The following is a 20915-nucleotide window of genomic DNA, read 5'->3' on the forward strand; positions in this document are numbered from 1 at the left end:
CTCGTATAAGCTCGGCTCGATTGAGCTTTTTCGCAAACCGATCTTAAGTAGCTTGCAAGTGGCTTGACTCGTTTGCACCATGAATGCAAATGCCCTATTATTCATGGCTTAGTATGATTTTCAAAGTACTCTAAATACAAATATAAGATTTTCCAATGCAAATGCATTATTATTCCTGATAATAATAATAATCATACATGGCTTTATCCAGACCATGAACAATTGTAAATATACAAACCACATTACAGAATAGTCATTAAAAAAGTTGACCTTGGCCACTAGGACGATAAATGCGATTAAGTTAACCTGCTTCTGTTGCTGGAGCCATCCATGTTAGCTTTTATCAGCACCTTCATCAAAATAAGAATCCGTGGCTCCTCTGACCCGAAACGCCAGCTGTTTGGAATGCTTAAGTACACGCCGCTCATCAAAGCTTTCCCAACCTTCAAACTGAAATTATTGTCATAAGTTATGTTTCATCTTCAAAAAAACATAATCATGTTATTTCCATCTTCATACACATAATTATGTTGTGTTTCTTTTTAAAAATATCAAATTTGTACTAACCATTGCAAAAGATTAGCTTGGAAAAATATCGGATATTGGTCAAGAACCGACATTGGAGATATTAGTTATCGCAATGAGATATCGGTGGGATATTAGTAATTTTAATATGATGCAGAATTAATATATATGGCAATTTAACACTATCAATTCAGTATACTATCCTACCATTAACAAATTAACCTTTTGCAACTTGCAAAAAACTAACAATTGTAGCAAGTAGGAACTTATTAAGACTTAAAATACCAACATTATGCACTAATTATTGAGAATTAAGACTTAAAAACTTCAATATCGGTGATATATAAGTCAGCATTGCTGAAAATATTAGGACCAATATTATTACCGATATTTTGCACCGATATTTTACAAAGAGACCGATCACCGATACATCGGTGATATATCAGCGATGCCGTTAACAGCGACGATATACCTCTCTAAGCATGTCCATTGTTATTTGGGTGCCATGAAGATCAAGGGTCGATAGCTGCGTGCAGCATTTTAACAATAGTGACGGAAGTGATTTCAGCCCGTTGTTGTGTAGATGCAAAGCCTGCAAGTAATAAGTCATGTAAGGTGGTAATATTCATATGCACGAGTTGATTTGGGCTTAGTTTCATCTCTAGTGGTTAAAATTAAAAACATGGCTAAAAGAAAAATATCAAATTTGTAGTTTTTTTTATAGATCATTGTCTAAAAACAACATAAGATAATTATTTAAATAATTAATCACATTCTGACATTAAATATAAATACGATTTTTTTTCAATCAAAAGATACACACCTTAAGATTTGTCAAATTGCTGAGAGTTTCTGGTAGCTCTATGAGAAGATTCTCTGAAAAATCAACCTGAATAAAACCATAAAAGATTCAATCCACGTATCAAGAAAAGACGGTTATTGCTAGTTACTAGTCAGTAGATGTGGCAAAATGGGGGAGTCATACAATTTTCTAGTTTCTTTTTAAATAATTAATTAATACAATAGTCATGATTAAAAATACAATAGTCATGATTAAAAATACAATATCAGTACAGTAACAAAAATTTAATCTTTGAGTTAAACAGTTTAGAAGTAAACGCTAAGAATAGACATACGTTGTGCAAATTTCGATACATTCTCTTTTGGCTAATTTGTTTGATTTTTTTTCAAGATACAACACAACCGCACTTGGTCATCTCTAGAAATGATTATGAATGTGAGACGGAAATCATACCTCAACAAGGGCAGAGCAGCTCCCTATGCACGAGGTGATGGTCGTAAGCCTTTACACAAGATTATCAATTTATCACTAGATGTTAAAATATATATAAAAATAAAAAAAATGATTTTGGCGAGATTTTGATCTAACAAAAACAGTGAAGATCACCTCACCTGTTGTCATTGGCTTCTAAAACCTCAAGATGAACTAGTAACCCTACTTCATCAGGAAGGGTTGTCAACATATTGTGCGCAACATGAAGCTCCTTTAGCGTAGTTAAGCAGCCCAAATCAGAGGGTAAACTTGTCAAACTGCATATACGTATTACAATGTCCCAGATTAGCTTGTCATACACAAAAGCATCACATTCATTTTAGCACAATACTTACAGATTCTGGTTCAAATTCAGTAAAGTGAGAGATTTCAGCAATGACAGTCCCTTCCAGCTAACAGACTCATCGTCTATGCGGTTCGAATTCAAGAAAAGTTTCTGGCACCGAAATCAACATATTACTAGTACAATTTCTAATAAGAATCTTTCTCAATGGCGCTAATCTCTTTCTTACCTGTAAAGAAATTAAACCACCAATAGCCTCTGGTACGTCTTCTATTGAATTGGAATTGAGATCAAGGAATCTTACGAAAGATCCACAATTCCACACTTCTTTGGGAATCACCTTCTCAGTTCAAAACCAGATCATATCATATTAATTATTTATGAATAAAAATCTAATATAATGAATGTGAAAGCTTTATGATCGGTCACATCTATAACATCTCTGTATTTATAGTCATTATATATTATATATAGATAAAAATCGAAGCTCGGCGCCACAGAAAGATTGTTAGATTTCTTTAATGGCTTCTTTCTTTTTGTATTTAAGATTATTTTAGGTTTTTCTTTTTGCTTTTCATATGTAAACTTTTTGTTGTTTTCGTTCTGCTACTGAAGCAGCGAGTGCAACCGAACATAGTCAAATTCGCGTTGACTCACCGCCGCATCGCCCGAGTTTTACCCACTCAACAAACCTCGTTTTACATATGTTTTTTTTTGTATCATAAGTAACAACCTAACTTATAGCAACCAAACGAAACGCACATTAATGCAAGGCAGGTACAAAACTAATTGTTATGAATTTCGATACCGAGATGTGACTACTAGACAAGGAAATGACGCCGGTGATCTTCCATCTTTCGAATTGACCCTTGACAACGGTCACTTGTTTATTATTCTCCCGTGTAGTTATCGTATCGCTCTTCCTCCTTATATCGGGAGATGATTCCTTCTTGATTGGGCCGCTCTGCAAACAAACAAACGATGATTCATCAATAAATAAATAAATAAAATAAAAAAGAAACGGAAAGATGAAATATATATATAGTTAGGAGAAGGTTAACGTACAAATGAAATTAACGTGCTAAACGTGAGAATCAAGTAGAGTAATTATATACACAAGTAGACTAATTATGTAATCACATCATAGAGTAATTACATAATCACTCTACTTGTATATTTATATAATTACTCTACTTGATTATCACGTTTAGTACGCTAATTTCAATTATATATATATATATAGGGGAAGGTTAACATACAATTGAAATTAGCGTACTAAACGTGATAATCAAGTAGAGTAATTATATAAATATACAAGTAGAGTGATTATGTAATTACTCTATGATGTGATTACATAATTAGTCTATCTGTATATATAATTACTCTACTTGATTCTCACGTTTAGCACGTTAATTTCATTTGTATTTGATCCGAACAAACCTTATATAAATTAATAATAATAATAATAAGGTAGGTACGTACGTACCCCTTGATGAAGGCCTTGGGAACCTATGAGTTGTATTTTATATACTCCTCCTCCTTTCTGTGTTCCTAATAATGACCTAAATTGCGTTTCATCATCCAGAATTTTACCTGTAACATTATTATTATTATTATTATTATAGAGTAGATTAGGGTTACTACTAGTACTAGTAGTACCTTTAGCAATGAGTTTCTGGCCGCGTGGAAGAAGATTGGTGAGTGGTTGAAGGAGAGATTTGAGGTGTTTGACGGTGGAGTCAAGTGAAAGGTTAAAGGGGATGGAACGCCCATTGTATTTCACGCTTATCTCTGTCGTCGTCTTCTTTTCGGAAGTCTCCATATCTCAACAACTAAACTAAATCTGATGGAGGAGGTACATCGCTAATATTTGAACTCAACTCTCTATTTTCAAAGCTTGAGTTCGGTTAGGAAATGAATTTTGAAGCTCAAGTTTGATTAGCTCGACTCGTTTACTATTTATCAATTATTTTTTTATATAATTATAATTATTTTTGAAGAGGTAGGTCCCCGCAAAGCCTAGTTGGACCCGCAAGACTCACCTTGAAGAGGTACGTCTGCGCAAAGACCAACTGGATCCGCAGGACCCACCATGCTCAGAGAGATGAAGACCTTACACGCAGTAAGCCAGCTGTCCCCGCAGGAAAGCCTCCCTTGGTACAGTACCCTGCCTGTCCCCGCAGCTGTGGGTACAAGCCAAGAAGGAAGGCTACCCGCACTAACAGTAAGGCTACACGCATAAGGCACTAACTCTTATACTTCAGCAATGTCACCTGAAGAAAGAATGAGCAGGGCGGGAATATTCCCGCCCAAAAGAGCCAGTCCGTACGCTTCTAGAAGATCTTTTGTACTATACCTACCAAGGTATGGACAAATAGACAAGATCTGACAAAAGCAACCCATGAACCAATCACAGGGTGACAGCTCACTGACAATAGTACGAGGAGGAGCACGCTCCAGTACAAAATGTCACTATGAGCCGCTGCCTACCCACCAACTCCCATCGTGGCACGAACGTAGCCCATAGTTGGTGGAAAAGGAATATTATATACAGCTGGTCGTACCTGCTTGGAAACCTACATTCGGCTATAAATACTCCAACACCCTGGAACGGTATCATCATCTTCTCTCTAGCTATTTCTCTCTATATACACTTATATTCAGAGCAACCTAGTCTGATTCTCACGCCGAAGGGTGGTCACAAGGAGGAACCCCCCTTCTTAGTGACGAGCTTACGGTGTCTGTTTTGCAGGTTGAAAAGAATAACCATCTTTGCCGGACCTAACCCTCGTGGGAAACATCTACGTAACCCTAAGATTACCCTTAATCTGTCGGGGTCACTTAGTGTTTCTTCATTGGCGTCATCCGTCCATTAAGCTAGAACTCTTCTTTTTCTCAGTTTTTTCAAACTTCTGGAAAGATGGTTAAGGTTACTCTGATGCCAAAGCCACCGGGTAACCAAGAAACTCTGGTAACCACAACCCCAGATACTGGGGGGAACACCGGTGAATACACGATTGTTACGAACACTACCCCGGTTACCCAAGCCGGGGCAAGTGCAGTAAACAATCCTCTCCTGGGATTCATTGATACCCAGTTGGAGAAACAACAGACGAGACTTCCCCGACAAACACCAGAACAAGTTAAAGCTTGGGCGGAAGCACGTCAGAAAGAATTCCAAGCCGAGTTGGAAGAACGTTTACGTTCACTCCAACAGGCCAATGACCAATTCGGAAGCACTCGACAACAGCTCAACATGAGCAATGATTGCGAGTATGTGGATGAAGATTGGGAAGAATCTGACAGTGACGCAAACCCACGTCATAAGGCGAAAGGGAAGCGTAAAGAAACAGACTTCCACTCGAGAAGAAATTTCGAAGAAACTTTCGAACCAAAGAACACGGGGGGTAACCCACGTGACTTCTCCAAAACTTTCAGACCAACTGTTGCGAATGCGGGAACGTCCAAATTTGCAAGGGACATTGCGGAAGCGATCGCTCCAAAGAGTGCCAAACAGATGTCCAACATAGGCACTTATGATGGCATATCTGACCCGGACGATCATATGAACAGATTTATAGCGGGGGCAACCGTCAGTAATTGGACGGAACCCACATGGTGTTACATGTTCCAAATGACACTCGTCGGGGCAGCCAGAGCGTGGTTTGATCGTCTACCCGTCCACCACATCTACGATTGGGCAGACTTCCAGCACAAATTCAGCCAGCATTTCAGTTAGCAAAGAAAATATACTGAAGAGCAATGGACGATCCTCAACTGCATCCGGGAAGAAGACGAATCTTTGCTAGATTTCATCACTCGCTTCAACTCAAAGAAGCTAAGTCTGGGCACTATTAGCGAAGATCTTGTTCGCGCCGCTTTCATTCAGGGCGCTGAGTACCCAGAGCTCATCCACACGTTGACAGGTAAAGACGGCATGCCATCCACGTGGGATGCCATCATGACGGCAGCTAAACGCTTTGCCGAAACGGAGAAGCAACTGGGTAGAAATCTTCCCCAGAGCACAAACCTCTACACGCAGAGAACAAGAGAAAATAACGTCCGTACCGCCCGACAAAACAAAAGGAGGAAGCTTGGTATTTGGCAGTCAAGGGTAAACTTTGACACCTCATCCAGCTCTCGCCCTCTCTTAGGCGGAAGGGACAACATGCAGTCGTCAAACCGGAATCCCAGATGGACGCCACTCACCAAAAGCGTCACCGAGATATTTGCCACCGAGAAACTCCCATGGCCAAAGGCTCCAATAATCCGACAGCGTCATAACGCTGATCAGAGCAAATCCTGTGACTTCCACAGGACAAAAGGCCACACGACAGAGGAATGCACATCCTTGAAGGATGTCGTCGAAACATTCGTCAAAGATGGGAAACTCACACACCTCATGGCGTCAATCAAGAACGGAGGGAGGAAAGATAATCGGTACAAGGGCAATGGACGGAAGCCCGTCGACATCAGCATTCACATGGTTCACGGCAACATCAGAGAAAGAAAACGACGAACAACAGAGCCAAGTGCGTGGAAGGAAGCAGAAGTGCGCTTCCCGCGTGTGCCAGGGGGGCCCAACAAAGAAGGCCCCATAGTCATCAAAAGCCAGCTGGGGCACTACATCACCTCCCGCACCCTTGCTGATAATGGCGCTTCATCAACGGTCATGTATAGGCAGTTCTTTGACAAGCTAGACGACGAAGACAAATAACGCCTAGAAACAGTTTACGCCTCGATGGAAGGGTTCGACGGCAACACAAACACCCCCTTGGGAATCCTATCCTTCCCCGTCACTCTCACGGACGGGAAGTACTCCCGCACAGAAGACGTGGACTTCGTTGTAATGAGGAAGCCACACCACACATACGACATTCTCTTCGGGAGAGATGGGATGGCAAGATTTAATGCCGTGGTGTCTTCGGTCCATGGTATGATGGGATGGCCAACAGCCGAGGGCGTCGCTATGATCACAGGCATTCCCCAGGTATGCATCGCATCTGTCTCATCTAAACCCAAACCAAAAATGGCTAAACCAACCACCTCTGAGCCAGAAGAATGGGCCTTCAATGGCAAATACCCTGACCAGGCCGTTACCATTGGCCCAACGATCACTAATCCCACACGCACCTTACTCAAAAGCTTGTTGCAAAAAAATGCCTACATCTTTGCGTGGACACCAGCTGACATGACTGGTGTACCTCGAAGTAAGGCTGAGCATAAGCTCAAGTGTGACCCGGCGTTTGCGCCGGTCATACAAAAGCGTCACGTAATGGGTGCTGAGCAGGCTAACGCGTGTAGAACCCAAGTCAAGGAACTCCTTGACGCAGGCATCGTACGCGTTAGTAAATATCAAACATAGGTTGCAAATCCCGTCATGGTACCAAAATCCAACAAACAATGGCGCATGTGCATAGATTTCAAAGACCTAAACAAAGCATGCCCTAAGGATTGTTACCCGTTACCCGAAATTGACCTTAAGGTAGATTCATTAGCACCGTTTCGCCTTAAATGCTTCCTTGATGCGTATAAAGGGTACCATCAAATCCACATGGCTGTTGACGATCAGGATAAAACCACATTTCGGACGCCCGATGGCACATTTTGTTACCAAATGATGTCATTTGGACTAAAGAACGCCGGATCCACATACCAACGCCTGATGGACAAGGAGTTTCATACCCAAATCGGGAGGAACTTGGAAGTTTACATGGATGACTTGGTCATCAAAAGCCTCGAGCCAGAGGCGATGTTGAAAGACATCGAAGAAACTTTCAACACGCTCAGAAAGATAAACATGAAGCTCAACCCGAGCAAGTGTTCCTTTGGGATGGAAGATGGGAAGTTCTTAGGAGTCATCGTTACCAAAGATGGCTTCAGAGCGAACCCTGACAAGGTTGAAGCCATTATGAAAATGGAATCACCTACTACCATCAAACAGGCTCAGACACTGAATGGACGACTAGTCGCACTCAACCGCTTTTTGGCAAACCATGCGGATAGGTCGTTTCCATTCGTGTCAACATTGAGAAATTGTTTGAAGAAAGCGCACTTCCGCTGGACACCAGAAGCGGAAGCAGCTTTTCAACAGATTCGGTCACGCTTGGTCGAACTCCCAACACTCACAGCACCAGAAGTGGGGGAGGAATTAATTCTCTACCTCTCCGCCACAGACAGAGCAACCGGGGCAGTTCTACTAGTAGAACGAAAGGGCATCCAGATGCCCATCTACTATGTAAGCCGCGTCTTAACAAACGTGGAAACCCGGTACTCCACCCTGGAAAAATTAGTCTTAGCGCTTGTACAGGCTTCACGCAGGCTAAGACGATATTTCCAAGGCCACCAAATCACCATTCTCACCAACTTCAAACTTGCAAACGTTCTTGGCAAACCCGAGTTGTCAGGGCGCCTAGCCAAATGGGCAATTGAGTTGGGAGAATACGCGGTAAAGTACAAGCCAAGACCAGCCATAAAAGGCCAGGTCTTGGCCGACTTTATTGCAGAAGTCCCCGCTTCGCGGGAAAAAGAGTGCCAGGAAGAGGCTCAACCCTTTCCAGCACAAGACATTAACGATGTCTGGCGACTCTATACTGATGGAGCAGCCAACAACGAAGGTTCAGGCGCAGGGTTGAAACTAACTAACCCAGCAGGCCAAGAGTACACTTATGCTATTCGGCTGGATTTCCCAAGTACGAATAACGAAGCGAAGTACGAAGCATTCTTGGCCGGATTAAGAATTGCGCGTAAGATGGGGGTGAAAAACTTGGAAGCCCACGTGGATTCCATGCTAGTAGCCAACCAGATAAACGGGACGTACACGGCCGTGAACGACACAATGGCCCTGTACCTCGCACAAGCAAAAACCCTTATGCGCGATTTCAACGATTGCAAAGTTGTGCACATCAAGCGAAGCGAAAACAAATCTGCGGATGCGTTAAGCAAGCTTGCATCGTTAGCCTTCACCCACTTGGGAAAGGACATCCGCGTTGAACTTCTTGGAGCACCATCAGTCCCGACAAGGAAATTTGTGTCATCCAAACCGGCACGGAAACATGGATGACGCCAATCATAAATTACCTTGCGACGGGTGTATTACCAGAGTCAAAGACACAGGCAAGAAAGATACGCTGTAAATCACTGAACTATCAACTTCTTGATAACATACTTTACAGGCGTAATTTTCTTGGCCCACTCCTCAGATGCGTTGACGACCAAGATGCCGACTACCTCCTAAGGGAAGTACACGAAGGCATCTGTGGAGTACACGCAGGTCCACGCGCAGTTGTAGCTAAGCTAAACAACGCGGGATACTTTTGGCCGGAGATGCACACGGATGCGCTGGCCTACATCAGAAAATGTAGGTCATGCCAGCTCTACGCACCCAACACGCATCGCCCGAAGAACGAACTTGTTCCAGTCACTTCTTCATGGCCATTCCAGAAGTGGGCCATCGATGTTACAGGCCCATTTCCCACAGAAGCAGGGAACGTTCAGTTCCTAGTGGTAGCCATCGACTACTTCACCAAGTGGATAGAAGCAAAACCCCTAGCCCAAACAACCGCAAAACATATCAAAAAATTTATTTGGGAATTTATTATTTGTCGTTTTGGACTTCCACAGAATTTGGTGAGCGATAACGGCACCAACTTTGCTGACCAGAAGCTACAAAAGTGGCTGAAAGAGCTTCAAATCACCCACACCTTTACCTCAGTGGCACACCCGCAGGGTAATGGTGAGGTGGAAAGAGCAAACAAGAGCATCGTCGACGGTATAAAGAAAAGACTCTTGGAGCATAGATCCGGCTGGGTGGACGAAGTTCCACATGTCCTTTGGGTAAACAGAACGCTGAAAAAAGCAAGCACGGGCGAAACCCCGTTCAGCCTCACCTATGGCACTGAAGCCATGGTTCCAATCGAGATTGGCCTACCCTCACCAAGAGTCATAACTCAACCAGAAGACAATGATGCGGAAAGACGGTTAGACCTTATGCTAACCGAAGAGCGCAGAGACTTAGCCGCAACGCGTGAAGAGAACTACAAGCGACAAATGCAAAAGTACTACAACACGCGGGTGAAACTCTGCAACTTCAATGTCGGAGACTACATACTGCGTAACAACGAGGCTTCGAACCAGGAGCGCCCAGGAAAGCTGGCCCCGGTCTGGGAAGGGCCATACATTAATAAAGAAGTTCTGGGAAAGGGCGCATACCGGCTCGAAAGGCTCGATGGCACCCCCATCCCAAGAACATGGAATGGAGCTCAATTACGCATATGCTACATGTAGATCAATTCCAAACTTGTAACGAACAGGCCTAGAGCCACTTCCAATGGAAATGATTCTCCTTATCACATTGATGTTTATAGCCTTACCTTTATACTTATGAACTGACCACACTGATATGCCGGTATTCACCGCATAAATAAGTGAGGGAGGAAGTAAGTCGTTGCGTGTAGAAAGCGGCACAACCCGCATAAACACAAATACACAGTAAAAATTTCTTAGGAAAAGATGAGGAAAACCTTCACGCAGGTCAGAAATAGATGAAGTTTGGTCATCCTACTAAGTGAAAGTGACGGTCCTACCCGCACAATCATAATAGAGGAAACAGAACATTAACCTATTATCTGACACGCGTCGAAAAGTTAACTTATTCAGAACACTTAGAAAATTGCTAAGTTAAACTAAAATATGCATGAGCAAATCATATAATGTTTACAAGGCAAGGCATTAACAAAACATTTATATTCACGAGAAAAGCTGTACAAACATTACAAAATGGCTAAGGTATCTACCCGCCTATAAAAAGTACAATTCTATCCTAACGGCTTGGAAGAATCAAGATTCAGGCTTCAGGACCACTCCCTCCAAACCCACTTGAACCCGCACCATCAATTGGCTGCGGCTGTTCAAGGAAAGCTTTGAGAACAGCTAGCCCGTCATCAGCAGCAGCAACTTCATTAACCTTCTCCACAACCGGATGGGAGAAAGCAGCATACTGGTTCACAGCTTGGTCATAGGCAGCCTCAGTATCAACATCGTGTAAAGGAAATTTGGAAGGCGATATGCCTTTCTCTGCAAACCCTAGGCCAATTAAGAAACCAGCTTTCTCTCCATCCTCATGAGAAGCGTTGAGGGCTGCGCTCATGGCATCATCATAGGATGTGTTCGCGAAAATCCGATGCACAACCTACAAAAAAAAAAAAAACTTTTCTAAGTATAAAGAAAAAGAGCAAAAAGCAAAGAATAATGGAGCTATGCGTACCTGCGGCAACGCTTCTCGTAGAAACCAATCCCTATTGGACAGAGCCTCTTGAAGGGTAGCTTGAGCTTGATCGCGGGCGCGTTCGGCCTCATTCTTGTTTAGGTTGGCAAGCAACACTTCCTTGGCAGCAGCCTCCTCAACGCCTTTAAGCTTGCGCTCAGTGCGATCAAGCACACCCCTCTGATCCAAGAGCTCCTGTAGCTTCTTGGCGTCCTCCAAAGCCAAAGCCTCATGAGCCTGCTGAAGCTTCTCCAGTTTGGCTTTCAGTTCTTCATTCTCAGCGCGTAGAGGCTCAGCAACGGCTTCAGCTTTTGTGGCCCTTTCAGTGGCATTACGCGCCATTTCCTTAGCCAACCTAAGTTGTTCGTTAACAACTTGAGTAGCCTTAGAACGGGCCTCATGCCTAGCTTGCATTTCGGCCTCAAGATCCTTAAAGGCCTTCTCTTTCTTAGCAGCGGTGGCGGCAAGCTTCTTGTTCTCTTCTCTCAGCGATCGCACCTGAGCCCCCTCCAAGCTACGCGCAGTCCTTAACTTATCGTTTTCACGACAAAGTAATTCGACACGCGGCTGCATCCGGGCAAGTAGAATTCGGAGCTCGGTGGACAACCTGCCTTCCTGGTAGCTAACCATTGCCTCCCCCAATGCACCACTTGGAGCGGCATGGCGCGTCCAGTCGACGCAGGCTGCGGCCGTCTTGAGAGTTATTCCTCAGCGGATATTCCACCTTGGAGCATAAACCTAATTTGAATCCAAAACTGCGAAAATAGAAAACAGTTAGGAAAAAATGACAAGGATGGATAACAGGCCAAAGTAACCTCACGCACCTGTAGGGTCGACAACAGGCCGATAGCCGCTAAAGCCATCACCTGAACCTAAAGGATATCCATCCAAGAGGTCAAGGAGATGGGAAGAAGGCAAAGATTGGACCCCCTTACCAACAGAGGTAAGTCTAGAGGTCCCAACTCTAAACATACCTGAAGAACCGGCCAAGGACGAAGTAGTCGTTGACGCCGAATGTGACACTGTAGAAGCCACTGAGGTAGAGACCATCGGAGATGAACTCATTTGAGATGAACTCATAACCGTGGTAGCCGCTGCAGATGAGCTCACAGAAAAAGTCACCGCCAGTCCGGTGAATGATGTAGTAAATATGGCACTGACGGCCGGCGAAGAAGTTGAACTGCTCAACGCTGCAACGAAAGTGGACGCCATCGTCGGCACAGCAGCCATGACAGACGACGTCATAACCGGAACAGTTACTTCAACAGTATAAGCAACTGAACCAGTACCAGAAACAGGCGCAGCCGCCTGGGTCATCGCCTCGGATAGGTTGACCAAACCTATCGTCATGGGTCCCGAACCACTTCCTCCCGCACCACGCTTCTCAAAAATAGACAAGTCTACTTCTGCACAAAGAAAAACCAAAGATATAAAAAACAAAGGCGGAAGGAAATGCGGAAAAGGTACACAAAAAATATACTTACTGGTTTTCTTGATCTTGAAGGCCCTGACAGGCGGAGATGGACCCGATGAAACTGGCCTCTTCACGCCAGTTACCTTCGCAACGATTGGCGGCTCGGAAGTGACAGCCGTTGTCTCAACCCCTGAGACAATGGTCTCGTCACCACCACCAAGGTTCCTCGCCGCCTCCTGACTCTCAGTCTCGGAATCAGACTGATCCCCCAAGTCAACGAAGGGAGCAACCTTCGTTTTGTCCTTCACGCCAACCGCATTCTTTTTCCTTACGATAAAAGGCCCATCTGCGGATCCCTCATCAGAAGATGACAAGATTAGAGGAATTCCAGCAGAAGTGTGAGCATGAAGAGGACGAGGATTAAAGAACTCCTTACCTGGCCGAGTGGCGCTTAAAATCTCGTGGCCTGGCGGGTAGACCTCTACGAATCTATCCGCAGTCTTCTCCAAAATGGGCAACTCGTTCTCATCAAGATCACGAGTACCCAACCGCGCGGGACCACCAGTCTCCCGCGGGTGCAAGAGCGACTGTAAGTCGTTCCCCTCTGAAATAAAAATGATAACAATGTTAGAAGGAAATCCTAAACCAACACAAAAGACGGAGCATACCATAAGGAATATAGTTCAAACCATATTCAAGAACGATGGGTATTTGCGGCGTTCCAGACCCGACATCCTTCCACACGCGGCTCATCCCAAGCATGACCATCCCAGACTCCGCGAAGCGATAAACAGGAGTCCGAATCTGGGAAATCTTGGTGAACCACTCCGTCTCCTGGTAATTGGAAGCCGGAAGATTAGGGAGTGCCCTCCCATTCTTGAACGTCATCGCAATGGGAACGACGCGAGCGGAAATGTAGAAAAACTCGGGCTTCCAAGAGCGGAGACTACGCTCGGTAGTGCAGATCTTCAAACCCTTGATCCGAGTGACAAGGGTATACCAACCCTGGACGCACCTCCAGGTATAGAAGGTCATCAGGCGGTCGACTCGAGGCTCGATATCCAAAATACGGCACACCCATTTGAAATGGCGAACTTTAGCAATTGCCATTGGGTGCACCTCTGTCAAATGAACACCATGTTTCTCTAAAACACGGTATACGAACTTCGTTAATGGGAATCTTAGATTCCCATATATGAAGAACGAAGCGTAAACCCCTATCTTGCCCTTAGGGGCGTCGTATACCGTCTGGTCGGCCTCCGGGAACTCTGGCTCATAGGGCTCCAGCATGAACTTCTTGACGATGTAATTGTATACATCGACAGAAAGAGTACACTGACACTCGCCAGCAGTACTCTTATCGTCCTTGTCGGACGTTGACGCCGGGTTCTCGGGGTAAACGTCGGACTCCTCGACGTTAACCTCTGGGTCATGAGAAGAAGACATTTTTTAATGTTGAGGAAAGAAAGCAGTTTCAGGAGAATGCTCGCCGGAAAAGATGAGTATTCGCCGGAAATCGCTTAAAAGGAGAAGAGTGAAGATAATGGACGAAATACACCCTCTCCACCTTATATACTCATCGCAATGAATGCGATGAATTTAATGCGGATGAGAGAGAAGGCGCAGGAGCAATGACACGGCGACACGTGTGGATAAAGCAAGCTGGCAACATGTGTCAAAAGGGCGCGTGCCATAAAACTCGCGCCTACGCGCCTGAAAAAGCGTTTAGATTGACCACATGCTGTCACGTCATCACAACTTCCTGCACATCCTGAAACCGTCAGAAGACGCCAACGTCCTTTCAACCGTTTGGACTGTCCTTATCCTTTCACCAACCCTCCGAATTTCAAAAAGATTCAAAAATAAGATGGAATATACCCCCTTACCTTGGAAAACAAGAAACCATAAGACAAGTGCGGGTACAGTGTCAAGGCGAAACCCTTCACATACTTAGCACTTGCAGGGAATTGAAGCCAAGAAGATCGATCTTATGGGCCATGCTTGAGGAAAGAGAAATAACATCCCCGCATGGCGGGAACGTTGAGAACTAGATTGTTTGAAGCTTCAAGGTAGAATTGGTTGTTTAACATAACTGATCACTATGTCTAAAACTACCAAAACCTCGTGGAGAATTACACAAGTGAAACTCAACGCTCCCGACTTGCGAAGAGGTTACACACCTACCCGCATCATACCTAAAGATCAGGCAGAAAAGTCGGGAATTTTCTGCAAGTGACATTAGGAAAACCGCGGGAAGAATCCCCACGGAGAACCTTAAAAAACGAAAACCCCTCTTTAAAGCCCCTTGCTTAAAGTCCAAAAGTTCCTCTCACTTATTAACAATTCATGAGAAGAACAATGGACTGGGGGGACTTGAAGAGGTAGATCCCCGCAAAGCCCAGTTGGACCCGCAAGACTCACCTTGAAGAGGTACGTCTGCGCAAAGACCAACTGGATCCGCAGGACCCACCATGCTCAGAGAGATGAAGACCTTACACGCAGTAAGCCAGCTGTCCCCGCAGGAAAGCCTCCCTTGGTACAGTACCCTGCCTGTCCCCGCAGCTGTGGGTACAAGCCAAGAAGGAAGGCTACCCGCACTAACAGTAAGGCTACACGCATAAGGCACTAACTCTTATACTTCAGCAATGTCACCTGAAGAAGGAATGAGCAGGACGGGAATATTCCTGCCCAAAAGAGCCAGTCCGTACGCTTCTAGAAGATCTTTTGTACTATACCTACCAAGGTATGGACAAATAGATAAGATCTGACAAAAGCAACCCATGAACCAATCACAGGGTGACAGCTCACTGACAATAGTACGAGGAGGAGCACGCTCCAGTATAAAATGTCACTATCAGCCGCTGCCTACCCACCAACTCCCATCGTGGCATGAACGTAGCCCATAGTTGGTGGAAAAGGAATATTATATACAGCTGGCCGTACCTGCTTGGAAACCTACTTTCGGCTATAAATACTCCAACACCCTGGAACGGTATCATCATCTTCTCTCTAGCTATTTCTCTCTATATACACTTATATTCAGAGCAACCTAGTCTGATTCTCACGCTGGAGGGTGGTCACAAGGAAGAACCCCCCTTCTCAGTGACGAGCTTACGGTGTCTGTTTTGCAGGTTGAGAAGAATAACCATCTTTGTCGGACCTAACCCTCGTGGGAAACATCTACGTAACCCTAAGATTACCCTTAATCTGTCGGGGTCACTTAGTGTTTCTTCAATTTTATATATTTATTTCTATTATAGTTCGATGTATAAAAAAATATATATTATTTAGTTATTTTTATTTGTTTTTTTATAACATTATAAAATTAATTAATAATTATGAAATATATATTTTATAAAATTTATATAAGTGGCAGGCTCGTTTAGGCTTGTTTATTAAACGAGCTTATTTTTAGGCTCGGGCTCGATAAAGCTCGGCTCAATCGAGCTTTTTAACGAGGCGATATTAAGTAGCTTGCGAGTAGCTCGGCTCATTTGCACTGTTATTCAAATCGAACAAATCGATTTAAATCGACCATTCATCCAAATTAACAATTTATTTTGTTTGTGTGTTCGGATTCAGACCATCATTGGGGTTTCATACTGCATTAAAATATTCAAACAAACCAACATATACATCCTAAAACAAAATGTTAAAAGACAATAATAAAACATCCAAAAAAAGAAAAATCGAAATATTTTACTACATATAAGACATGGACTTTAAAAAACCGGTTAACTGAAAACCTAACTGGACGGGTTCACATCTAAAACATGTTCCCGAACCGAACCGAACTGCCAGTTTGTATAACTGTACGGCCCTTTCACAATTAAACCGGTTTTAAAACTGTTTTTTATGTTGCTTAAAATCGGTTTTAAACCGAACCGAACCGGTTTGGGTCAAACCGGTTTTGACCATGCAAACCCAAACCGGTTCGGTTTGAAAAAAAACGAATTTATACACCTCTACTGTCAAGTCAATGAGTCTGTAATTAACATGTAGAATATTAACATGATAAACAAACATTAACATATTATTTAATGAACAAGCACGAACTTGATTAACTTGATATATTTATGATTTTATATATATATCTTATTTAGTTATTTTTCTCATACAGTTATATACATACATACATACATACATAACAAGTTCATTTAAGCTTGCAAGCTGGGCAAGTGAAGCTTGAGCTCGGGCTCGTTTAAACTCGACTTGACTGAGCTTTTTCATAAGCTGATCTCAAATAATCTGCAAACGACTTGACTTGTTTATACACCTAAATGCAAATGCACTATTATTCATGGCTTAGTATTAGTATGATTTTCAAAGCACTCTAAATACAAATATAAGATTTTCCAATGCAAATGCACATTATTCCTGATAATAATAAATTAATAATCATACATGGCTTTATCCAGACCATGTACAATTGTACAAATACAAACCACATAACATCACAGTCATTACAAAAGTTGACCTTGGCCACTAGGACGATAAATGCCATTAAGTTTAATAATTGTTCTATTTATGTAACTTTAATTTCACATAATTGGAACTTGGGATTACAATAAAATCCGAACCTGCTGAGAAATCTTAAAATCAAAACATTTGAAACAGGTAATACCATTGGGATTACTTTTGAATTTTTCACAAGTTTGAGACTTGTATGGGATTTGTAATATGCTCGATTACCTGGTAACATAGCCCCGGTAACCCGACATTAAAATACCTTAAAAGTTGTTTTTTTTTTAACTTTTTAGTAGGATTGGATTTATCATATGAAACTTGGAGCGTTACTTATTCGTTAAAACTTTTATATAACAAATATATGTTGGCAGTGATTAGTTATTGTCAAAATTTTATGGTAATCATTTTTGTAATTGATGAGTTATAATTTGTCAAAGCACAACAGATACCCAACGGGTTTTTGCTCGAGTATACCTGATGAGTATTTTTATTAAACTAACGGGTATACCCGAAACCCGCATGTTTACCCAATACCATACTAGCAATTATCCAACAGATTTGGGATGAACTTTACTAACTATGTATGGGTTCGGGAATACCTAAACCCGTCCTAAACCCGACCCATTGTCATCCCTAATTAAGACTCGGGTCACATACTTGGTGTAAGAGACTTAGGGATGCATAAATCGGGTATTGATAATCACAATCTCATATCCGATTATATAATTGGGTTCCATACCGGGTTCTATATTCATCGGGTACTTGCTACTCGATCAATGTTCATAGGGTTTTTAATTATATTTTTTTATGATCTAATATGGCTAAATTTTACCAGTTTAGATGCCTATTACCCGAAACCCAATCTTAAACTCACATAAAAAAAGATGATTTCCACTAGGTTAGGTGTTCAATTAACTACTATTAAACCACATTAACCCCCCCCCCCCCCACCCCAATAAATAATAATAATAATAATAATAATAATAATAATAATAATAATAATAATAATAATAATAATAATAATAATAATAATAATAATAATAATAATAATAATAATAAATACATTCATAGACATGGACAAACCTCTATAAATTGTAACCTTAGGCAACATTTTTTCTAGCACCAACAACCATACAAATATATACCAAAAATGGCAAGGATGGTAATGGTGCTTTTATGTGTAGTAGTGACTTGCATGGTGGTGGTTGCACCCTATGCAGAGGCTATAGTTACATGCACTCAGGTGAACACCGACTTTGGCGCCATGCGTTGGCTACCTAGTCAATGGTGGCTCTAGCGTGCCAGGTGCGTGTTGCAGTGGGGTACAAACACTCAATCAAGAAGCAGAAACAACAGCCGATCGTCAAGCTGTCTGTAACTGCATACAGGCCCTTGCTGTTTCCATTTCCGGCATCAATTTTGATCTCGCTGGCGATCTCCAAGAGGCGTGTGGTGTCAACCTCAATACCAACATCAATGCAAACATAAATTGTGATCAGTATGTTTATATATATATATATATATATATATAATATATTCACATGCAGCCAGCCAGCCATATTAAAATTTGTATTCATAATTAACGTCTATGGTACATGTTGATTTTTTATTTTTTTTTTGGCAGGATACAATGAAGTGAAAGATGCTGAAATTAAGTTTAGAAGCATAATAAATAAATTACAACAAATAAATAAAAAAAACATTGTTTTCTTATCAAGAAGACGCGGTATATATGGTTGTGTACGTCTCTTTTTATTGTAATGCCTTCGATTTCGAACAATGTTGTTATAATATACCTGTTCTAATAAAAGAAAATAACTGGGATACGTGTTATTTGAATATTCATTTCTAGCATTAATTTACTGCTCAAACTATGTTTTTAATAAAAATATTTATGTTAGTGTAATCATAACATATCAATTCATTCTTTCAATGAATTAAAAAGTTACCTAAATTATATGAACATATGTTTTACCTAGCTAGCAAGCCTTGATTGATAAATAAAACCCAAAACTGTCCAAACTTAATTCCCGTCCTCAAGTTAATGAGGTGGGTTAGGCCAATCTCAAGTAATGGGGTGGTTCATGTTGGGCCGGCTTCATGTTATAAAATTGGGCCAGTTAATTAAATCAATTAGTGACAAACTAATGACTTGTAATTATTTTAAAGTTAAGTGTCATTTCCATATTGTTGTTTGCTCAATTACGTAACTTTAGTACCATTTTTGAATTCATTGAAATTGGATGCCTGACATTTCAAAAACATGTCATTTTAGTACTTTTATCTAACCCCGTCTATTTTGTCCATTAAATCAGGGGTAAATTGGTACTTTCGCTTATTTTATTTACTTTACCTTTTGAGTTAAGTGTCAATTTCATATATTTGGTTTGTTTGATTACGCAACTTTGGTACATTTTTTGAATTTATTGCAACTGGATATTTGGGTCAGTTTTGGATACATAGGCGAAACAATAGAGACATTACATATTATATATTACAATCAAAATGTCACTAAAATACATGATAGATGGTGAAAAACAACCATGAAACGCATACACATAACTTTTAGTCTTTTGTTCTTGATTGTCAATTTTCATTCAGTAGCTTCAAGATATCTGAGTTCATCTTAGCCATTGTTCTTGCATTTTTTTTCATTTGCATTAATTTTGGACAAAAGTCCGGGCACGATAACATTAGTTCTTTGACACGTCGAAGGATCAAACCAAATAACAAACCCACAACTTTGCACCCTTCAGTATAACATCAATTAGGTCATAAATTGAAGGACCAACATCAATTAATTAGGTCAAGAATGAACAAAAATTAATTTTTTAACATACCTTCTACCGCATCAATAAAAATGCCGACTAGGGTTACATGATGTCCAAGATGTTTAAACAATGGAACCACGTGGGCAAAGCACCAATTGTAATTCATTGCACTTGAAGATGAACAATGGTTAGAGTTTGAAGGATCGATGAGCAGGGGTGATATGTTCATTTAGGGTTAGAAATGACCTTTTAATTGTAATATATAATGTCTATTTTGGTTTGTCTATGTATCCAAAACTAATCCAAATATCCGGTTGCGATAAATTCAAAAATTCGAAAAAGGTACTAAAGTTGTGTGATCAAACAAACCACAAGTATGAAATTGGCACTTAACTCAAAAGATAAAATAAATAAAATAGTCGAATTACCAATTTACCCCCGACTTAACGGACAAAATAGACGGAGTTAGAAAAAATTATTAAAATGACATGTTTTTGAAATGTCCAGTATTCAGTTTCAGTGAATTCAAAATGGTACTAAATTTGCATAATTGAGCAAACCACATGTATAAAAATGACACTGACCTCTTTATTTATGATAGCTAATCAGATTAGTAGATAAATATGTGAGTTTTATTTAATTTTGAATTAAGAGTTTGAGTCCTTCTATAAGTGTACCGAGTCATTGTCTATATAACCTTATCAAAGTTGTGTTTACGGTTATGAGTTTATAATCAGTTTTAAAGTTACACTTTTCTGGTTATGAAGTGAGAGTTATTCAATCCAAATTCATCGTCCATGTTTACGATTTGGTGAGTTACATCCATTCGTACCCGCGAAAGCCCAAAGTAGTAACAATGAAATCTAGTTTCCAATGTTTTTTCTGTCTTTAACATT

General features: G+C 41.5%; 1 protein-coding gene across 2 annotated transcripts; it reads right to left on the reverse strand.

Annotated features, from left to right (window-relative positions):
• Positions 1 to 303: 303 nt before the first annotated feature.
• On the reverse strand, positions 304 to 3949 carry LOC143603518 (LRR repeats and ubiquitin-like domain-containing protein At2g30105). Of its 2 annotated transcripts, XM_077080299.1 has the most exons (10): positions 3762 to 3949; positions 3589 to 3695; positions 2911 to 3066; positions 2332 to 2442; positions 2155 to 2255; positions 1939 to 2076; positions 1781 to 1829; positions 1349 to 1414; positions 998 to 1117; positions 304 to 450 (listed from the first exon to the last, which is right to left on the reverse strand). In XM_077080299.1, the coding sequence occupies exons 1-10, from the start codon at positions 3922 to 3924 to the stop codon at positions 334 to 336; spliced, it is 1128 nt and encodes a 375-aa protein (XP_076936414.1). In that variant the 5' UTR covers positions 3925 to 3949; the 3' UTR covers positions 304 to 333. The 2 variants fall into 2 exon arrangements, with proteins under 2 accessions (XP_076936414.1, XP_076936415.1); XM_077080300.1 differs by lacking the exon at positions 3589 to 3695.
• Positions 3950 to 20915: the final 16966 nt, after the last annotated feature.

This window comes from Bidens hawaiensis, unplaced genomic scaffold (assembly GCF_021521415.1).
Source record: "Bidens hawaiensis isolate Kalapana, Puna unplaced genomic scaffold, B.hawaiensis_p1.1 tig00062069_1, whole genome shotgun sequence".
NCBI classification, from domain to species: Eukaryota; Viridiplantae; Streptophyta; class Magnoliopsida; order Asterales; family Asteraceae; genus Bidens; species Bidens hawaiensis.

Excerpts from the sequence above, each read along its gene's own strand:
- LOC143603518 (XM_077080299.1), bottom strand. The coding sequence starts at position 3,924 with ATGGAGACTTCCGAAAAGAAGACGACGACAGAGATAAGCGTGAAATAC. Across the intron at positions 2,443-2,910 it reads TGTCTAGTAGTCACATCTCG|GTGATTCCCAAAGAAGTGTG; the intron begins GTATCGAAATTC and ends TGAACTGAGAAG. Across the intron at positions 451-997 it reads CAATGGACATGCTTAGAGAG|TTTGAAGGTTGGGAAAGCTT; the intron begins GTATATCGTCGC and ends CAATAATTTCAG.